The following is an 8,136-nucleotide window of genomic DNA, read 5'->3' as shown; positions in this document are numbered from 1 at the left end:
TTTATGCTTATTGTATATATATAGAAGCACAAATGTCACGTATTATTCTTATAACGAAACCTTCTCTTAACCTTCCCGGTTGTTTTAGGAGCTGTTGAATTCAACTCTCATTAAAGTTTTAAAGTTTTTTTTTTTTTTTTTTTTTTTTTTGTAATTTATGCTGAAATCTACAATAAAATCTATTATTTATTAATGGTGGAACGAATGAATTTATATATTTAGCATAGCCTATATAATAAAGAGCCGAAGATTTATTCATCTAAGCATCGACATGTAACTTTCATGAATTTGACTAGTAATCTCTTTCTGTTTTCACTCCTCAAATCCCATTCAATCAACATCCCCATTGTACCGTAGATAATCATTATTAGGCAATCTCAAAATTCCATTTTGTCTATCATTTAACGGAATTTATATATGTTTGAGAAAAAAGTTGTTACTGCCATATAGATATATAACTATAGTATACAAAATTCACCAAATTTGTTTTCTAAAAAAAACCAACATTTATCTGTCACATTTAATGGGTGAATGGCAAACAAGAGCAAGTCCCAAAAACTTTAATTTGGGACCAGCTCAATAGTCCTTGATCTTTCCAAGTGTAAATAACGCATAAGATTTCCAAGTACAGAAAGCTAGAGAGAATCCAGATCATCACAACTAAGCTTTGAGAGAGAGAGAGAGAGAGAGAGAGAGAGAGAGAGAGAGAGAGAGAGCTATATGGATAGCTAGGTAAAGGAGCCAATAAATTCAGGTTTCCCTATTCTAATACTAAACAATGAGGAATACATGCATATGGGAAAGACAATGACAGTTGCCTCTCTCTCTCTCTCTCTCTCTCTCTCTCTCTCTCTCTCTCTCTCTCTCTCTCTCTCTCGCACATGCATTCTTTTCAGAACATGTCCTGTTTTGAAAACATTTTTACATAAATCCACTTATTTTTACATAAATCCATTTATTTTTGTTTCACTTTGTTTGTAGACGCACTATCAAAAAATCAATACGTATATTTTTTAATATATGATATTGTGATTCTTCTGATACCCCACCATGAGCATTGGTGACTTCCTCTCTTAATGCACATTTTATTTTATTCCTTTTAACTAAAAAAAATATCTAACAATATATAAAACATAAGCTTCATATCATCACATGATGGCCTTGTGACGATGAGTCACCATCTTCAATTACTACACTTTCCTTTCCCTCACATTTAATTATTCAAAAGCATTTATTATTTTCCTTCTCTTCTTCTAATGAAAACGAAATCCTTTGAGGGGGATTCAGTTTTATAGTTAGGTGCTGTGGATCGACACATACATGTGCAAAGCTCGTCAATCGCTTTAGCTAAAAACCGCCAAATCATTTCATTACCAATTAATACACACATATAATCTAATGTATTAAATTAATTTTATATAATTTTGTTTCGGGTTGAATGCAAAGAAGAGTGATAGGCAAGAAAGATACAAAGAAGGCCAAGAACCAAAAAAACACAATGGGTCAGACACAACACAAAACTAAACAAGATGATAGATATCATCATAATGAAAAGGAAAGATTTGCCATTTCACCAAAAAGAAGCAAGACAGCAATAGTCATTGCAAATAGAGCCCATTCAGGATAATAGCAATAGAATCGGACTTGTGAAAAGAAATATATACATTATCTAATTTTAGGTCAAATTTATAATTAAATAAATAAAAAGAAGTAGGCAAAGAAGCAATCAGGGCTTTGGGTTTTTATTTATTTAGGGCCCTCTGTAGGCTTTAGTGGCCCTATATAGCCCAATAGCCAGTCCGACCACCCACCGACACTCTGAAAGCCACAAAAATAAAATAAAAATTCAAAATATAGTTTGGCTTTGTTTGTGTTGTGTCAATTGGGTTTTGGAGGGATATATATGAGCCCCTGAAATTTTGGACAGTGTCCTTAATAAGGACCCCCACAGGCCATATCACTAAGAGCCCTCTTTCTCCTTTTTATTTTTTTACTTTACCAAATGGGCCCACATCTTGGTTGGAAAGATGTACCTATCTAGTGAGTGGTGGCCAATACATATATATACATGTGTTGGTGTGTGGGTATATATATAGTGGATGTTTCTGATAGCTTGAAAGAGCAGAGCTTGGAAGAGAAGAGAGAAAGAGGAGAGACATGGAAAGAGACAAGTCGTAATCGGGGTTGAGGGTACCACAAAAACCCAGTCCAGCTGGGTCTACTTTTACTTAAATACTCACACACCATTACACTGCGCTTTGTGTCTCTGTGTCGCTGTTGTTTGTTGTGTTACGTTACGTGTACTTCAAAAAAAAAAAAAAACAATTATTATGGAATTATCTTGTATTATGTTTGTGTTGGGATTGGGTTCCTAAGACAGAGGCAAGTGGGTTATTCAAATTTTAATGGTTTTTGTTTGCGTGTCTTCTTGGGAGATTTGTATGAAGAAACACAACTTCCTCTTTATTGCTCCGGATTTTGATGATTTCCTTTCTCCCCCCTCTTTTGGCACTACGCTCCCATTACTGTGTCATATCATACTTTTCGGAGCGTCCATTTTTTTTTTCAAGCTGAAAAGTCTAGTGTCATATGAGTCTAGTGTTATTGATTTGCAAATCATTCTCGTTACGTTGTACGGACATATGTTCTTGCAAATGCAATTGGGCTTTTTCTAAAAACGACTATAGACTTCCATATCCAGACCAGAGAGTTCGGCCCGTAATTTCCAATTCACCAAAAAAATACAGTGGAGCACAAAACAATATTTGTCCACTGTACACGTTTATCCATAGAACACTAAAACACTTCCACGTACGTATTCTATGCATTTTGTAACACGGTCTAAAATAATAAAGCGTACCAGTCATTTGCCATTATCTGATAAACGAAAGAAAAAGGAACGTGACTCCATCGACGAGGATTATTTTTTTCTACTGAGCTGAGAAAGTTAATTTGTTGAATAAAACGAAAAGGCATTGAATTATCCGAATGGAAGTTTTACAGAAAATTCTCAGGCACAAGAAAGACTCAACAGCCATCATCATAGAGGCTTCATAACATAGACAAATCCGAATATCACTAAATGATCTTTCCTACAAATACATACGAAATAAGGAGAAAAAAGAAAAAGAAAATGAAAAAAGAGGAGCGAAGAGAGAGAGATATCTATCCTTCCTTTGACAATCACCAAATCATGTCAAAACATCAATGAAAACTCTCTAACGGTACACACAGCTCAAAATGAGAAACAAGAGAGGCAGAAAAAGAAGAAGAGCCTAAAATTCATGCCAATTCCCAAGAGATCAAAATCCTGGCATCTTCGCTTACTCAAACGCATCATCATCGTCATCGGGAAGAGGCTGATTTAGGGCCTGAACAAGCTCAGCTTCATGCCTGTGATGTTAAAAAACAACCCCAGTAAGAAACCAACTGGATAAAAGGTACATGCTTGAATTTGAAAGATCAATAATTTCTGGGTGATCAGCATTCTTTCATCAGGTAAAGGGAAAATGACTTACTGTTGTTGAGCTACCAAATCGATTTGAACCTCTGGAGGGGCAAGAGCGGGAGACTCAACAAAGTGGAGATTGGCATCTCTAAACCATCATCATCACAATTAGAAAACTCAGATAATAAAAAGTAAAAAGTTAAAAAAAAAAAGGTAGAAAATAGTGATGACTTACCCAGCAAGCTTCCTGGCGAGGTACAAGAAAGGCTTCTCAAAGTTGTAGTTGCTCTTAGCGGAGATCTCATAGTACTGGAGATTCTTCTTCCTGTGAAAGGTGACCTGCTTGGCCTTAACCTGCCTGTTCTTCACATCGACCTTGTTTCCACATAGAACAATAGGGATGTTCTCACACACCCTGCAAGTTTCATGGACACACCACAGAACAACTCGATACCATGAATACACAAAGGCAGTTATAAAACATATGAATCGGCGGTGACGTTTACGAACCTGCAGAGATCTCTGTGCCACGTGGGAACGTTCTTGTATGTCAAGCGAGCCGTCACGTCAAACATGATGATAGCACACTGCCCATGAATGCTGTGCACATTAAAAAGATAGGTTAATGACTTGGATGTGAAAGCAAGCCAATGCACATATGAAACAATAAATTTAATAAAGGATGAATGAGGCAACACCAATGGCACTAGTGTTCGGACAAGACCCACGAAAATGCCAATCAATCACTAGTGTCATCATATTTAGTATGAAATTGTTTTGTATGTACAAGAGAGAATCATAAATTATCTTCGCTGAAACCAAAATTTATCGACAAGAAAAATCCAAAGCAAGGCTTGTGGGAGAAATATCACTTACTAGTAACCATCACGTAGACCACCGAATTTCTCTTGTCCGGCGGTGTCCCAGCAGTAGAAGCGGATTTTCCCACAGTTCGTGAAGAAGTCCAGCGGATGAACTTCCACACCAATGGTGGCTGTACGCAAACAGGAATAGTTTTAGAACAAACAAATAAAAATAAGATACACACATGAAGAATCAAAATTAAAAACACACTATCAGAGGCTCTTACGCTCATATTTCTTCTCGAACTCTCCTGTAACATGCCTCTTAACAAAAGTAGTTTTCCCTGCATAGATTGAATTCAAAGAAAAGAAATAAGATCACAATTGGACGATTATGATCACAATCTCACATGGCAAGTTGCAATCGGAAAAATAACATATTTAGGAGATATGGCATATAAGTCAAACAAATTTAATTATTTCTTCCAAAAATAATGTAAAATTTTCCAAGATTTAAACAAAATGTAAACAACACTTCAATCTTTGCAAGCAAAATACTGATCATTTAGCAATCCGTTTGAATCAAGAAACAACAGGGCATACGAAATTCGATAAACAAAGCCCTAGTTCAATTAATCATGACAAATAAATCAAGAACCATACGCGGGGTTATCAACACAAGCTAATCAGAAGGAGACAAGAGCAGCGAGATATTACCTGTGCCACCATCTCCGACGATGACGAGCTTGAAGCTCGGATAGTCAACGGTCTGCTGGTTCGGCAAAGCCTGATTTAAAAAAAAAAACCACGATGAAACTTCCCTCGACAAATTTTAGAACGTTCAGCCAAAAATTGAGAATACACCTCGGTTCTGGAAATGAAAACCCTAGAATCGAGTAACAGACTAAGAAAGAGAGAGAGAAAGCGAGGGACTAACCATGGATTCGAAGCTCTGTTGCAATGAAGTGGAGAAACGGCTGAGAGGAGAGACGATGAGAGGGGTTTTAGAGGAAATGGAAGAGAGTTTATGGGAGATTTCCGTGTTTTGGGTTTTGATTATAAGCCTTTGATTCTCTTTTTGCGTTGATCTAACGCTAGTTTCTTAGCCGTTGGATCTGTCTACTTTCTTTTCTCGACCTTCGGCTGTGTTCTAGAAGAGATCTTCTAGAACCCAACTCTTTCTTTCTTCCATGCGTCTTCTTTTTTTTAATAACGTTGTCGTTTTTTTCCAAAACGGGACACCTCAAAACAAAACGAAAATCAGGTTGTCGTTTTTACGGGCGAGGCAGAAATAAAACATATTTATGGGGGAGGCAGAAATAAAACATATTTATGGGCGAGGCAGAAAAATTAAGGGAAATGACCGGATCTAGTACTCATTTCAATGATTTGGACAAAAATATAGGGCAGCTTGTTTTTGGACACTTTTAGTAGTGTTTTGAGGAGAGATAATAGTTTGATACCGGGTTTGCCCTTGAATTTGTAATTTTGTTCATTCAAGCCCCCAAACCAAAACTTGCTCAATAAGACTTCTCATACGGTCTTGTTTATTGTGCCATGTACAGCTCTCTCTCTCTCTCATCTCTTTTTTTCTCTGCGTGTGAAGGACGTTTCATCTCCCTGTCATGATCCTCCATGAGCTGCTGTGAGACCCGCACAACCCAGTTCTTTGAACGTCATCTTTGGATGATTTTCTCTTGAAAATTAATAAATGAAAGTATATATCTCTCTCGTCTGGGATAAATAAAGGAAATTTTATTCTCTCTCTCGATTTGAATGAATTATGGGAATTCAATTCTCTCTCGGTTTAGATAATCAGAATATTCTCTCTATACTCTCTCGTCTCGCATCTCAAGTGAAATTCAGAATTTATGAGGAAATTCACAATAATATCCAGAAATCAATAAGGAAATTATGGATTTCGATATTATGAATACAAGGAAGTGGATTTGGGTAGTGCTTTGATTGCACGAGAATCAATGAATTCCGTTTTGAAACTCAACGTTGAACGTTCAGATATCTTGACAAGGACGAGTCAAGAAATAAACTTAATCCTTCAATGATAATATATTGATGGATTTGGATTTTGAATTTTATTCAAGTTAAGGCTTGAGTTTTTTTTTTAAATCGAATGAGTTTTGAAAATTATAATTCGTTGAGTTAGCGTATTTATTTGGAAAATAAATACAAACTACTAGGAAATGGGTTTCGGTTCTTAATTAAATCCACTTCAGCCCAATTTTGAGCTAATGGGCTTAATATTTTCGAGGCCCACTTCTAGATCCTTCATGGATAAGTAAGTTATCCTCTCCTTCTTCTAGCTTCTTCTTCTCCATCGTCAACCTGCAGAGAAGAAACGAACAAAAAGAAAAAAAAAACAAACAATAAGAACATACCGACGAACCACACAGAGCAATCACCTCCGATCGATGTCTACCTCGCCATCACCTGTGCTCGCGAGACCTTTGACCATCGAGCGTCGGCCGAGAAAGAGGAGAGCGCCGCCGCCGTGGCCCATCTCGTACGCGAGCTCCAACCAGGAAAATGAGAGCCACCGAGCACGGGACTGAGAGAGAGAGAGAGAGAGAGAGAGAGAGAGAGAGAGAGAGAAGGATGGGTATGAGAGCTGTTGTCGAGCCTCTGCCATCGAGCCACCTCCGTCGCGGGTCCGTCTGCTGCCAGCCGCCGTCGCGCGGAGTAGCAAATCGCCGGAGAACTCCGATTCAAGGTAGGAAACCCTTTTCTTTTGATTTCAAATTTGTGAAAGATTGATAATTCTGAAATTAGGGTTTCGGTTTGGAGTTTTGGGGGTTTTTAGTTTTGAGCGAATTTGATGATATTCACATGTTTGGAGATGGGTTCAATGAGGATTTTGAGTGATTGAGATGTTTGTTCTTGGTTTTGGACGAGTTTGGTTTTGAATTGGGTCTTGGCCGTGTGATTTTGGTGCTGGCCGTGTGTTGAGTTGATATGGAATCGAGTTTGATTTTGTGACGTGATTCTGAAATTGTTTTACTGGATTGATTCTGAATTTATGTTGAGGGTGATGATTCACGTTGGCCATTTTGTGTTTGTAAGCCTCTGTTGATTTGAATTTGGCTGAAATCTGTAACTGTTCTTTTGGTTGAAATAATATGGTTGAAATAATACGAAATGTTGAGCTGGCCGTGTTTTTTTTCAGAGATCTGAGAACCGGGTCTCGATTAATTTTGGTGTTGTCGAGTATAGTCGAGTTGTTATTAACCCCTCTGTTGTTTTGCGAGCGGTTGAGTTCGGTTGGCATGGGCCTCCGTTCTCGAGTCTCAGTGATGTCACAGGTCAACGCCGACGAGTGGGCATTATTTATAAGAGGAGCGTCGGAATTTGTCTTAATTAAGTACAAGAGTCAACGTCTTCGCTCGCGGCTCGGAAGTCGTGGAAGCTTGAAGATGTATTATGATGTCGTATTTTAATTGTTTGTAATTGGAAATGTATTCTTAAAAGAAAAGTCTTTCGCTTATTAGTGGTTATATAATAATTTCAGGGGGAAATTATTATATCGAGTGTTCTTGAAAAATTATTTATATGCTACGTTCACTCAAGTATAATTTAGAATTTATCGAATAAAGTCAAGTTAAACCAGCGTTTTCGATAAATTGAGCTGTTAAACGTTCCTGAGTCGGAACTCATTTCGAATGGTGAAATTGAGTTCTAAACTTTGAAGTCAAGCTTAAACCGTCGTTTTTCCTATTTGGATCATGTCTAGTCTGAAAGTCAAGCGGACTTTCTATTTATGACATTTTGAGTCCGTTAAGGATGTCGAGCGAATTCGAGAAAAGTAGTTCATTACTCTAAGTTGCTAGAGTCTCGGGAGAGTGATCAGATTCTCTAGCCTTGAGTCTTTGT

The 8,136-nt window shown here is 37.5% G+C and overlaps 1 protein-coding gene across 1 annotated transcript; it reads right to left on the bottom strand.

Annotated features, from left to right (window-relative positions):
- Nucleotides 1–2,951: 2,951 nt before the first annotated feature.
- On the bottom strand, nt 2,952–5,341 carry LOC149400999 (GTP-binding nuclear protein Ran-3). The gene is made up of 8 exons (XM_089611801.1): nt 5,189–5,341; nt 4,969–5,038; nt 4,539–4,595; nt 4,325–4,442; nt 3,959–4,048; nt 3,684–3,863; nt 3,519–3,596; nt 2,952–3,393 (listed from the first exon to the last, which is right to left on the bottom strand). Exons 1-8 carry the CDS (start codon nt 5,189–5,191, stop codon nt 3,324–3,326), a joined length of 666 nt encoding a protein of 221 aa, XP_089467927.1. The 5' UTR covers nt 5,192–5,341; the 3' UTR covers nt 2,952–3,323.
- Nucleotides 5,342–8,136: the final 2,795 nt, after the last annotated feature.

This window comes from Urtica dioica, chromosome 4 (assembly GCF_054948205.1).
Source record: "Urtica dioica subsp. dioica isolate 48M chromosome 4, U.dioica_male_clone48M_v1_H2, whole genome shotgun sequence".
NCBI classification, from domain to species: Eukaryota; Viridiplantae; Streptophyta; class Magnoliopsida; order Rosales; family Urticaceae; genus Urtica; species Urtica dioica.
This window is presented reverse-complemented; position numbering and strand designations above follow the sequence as displayed.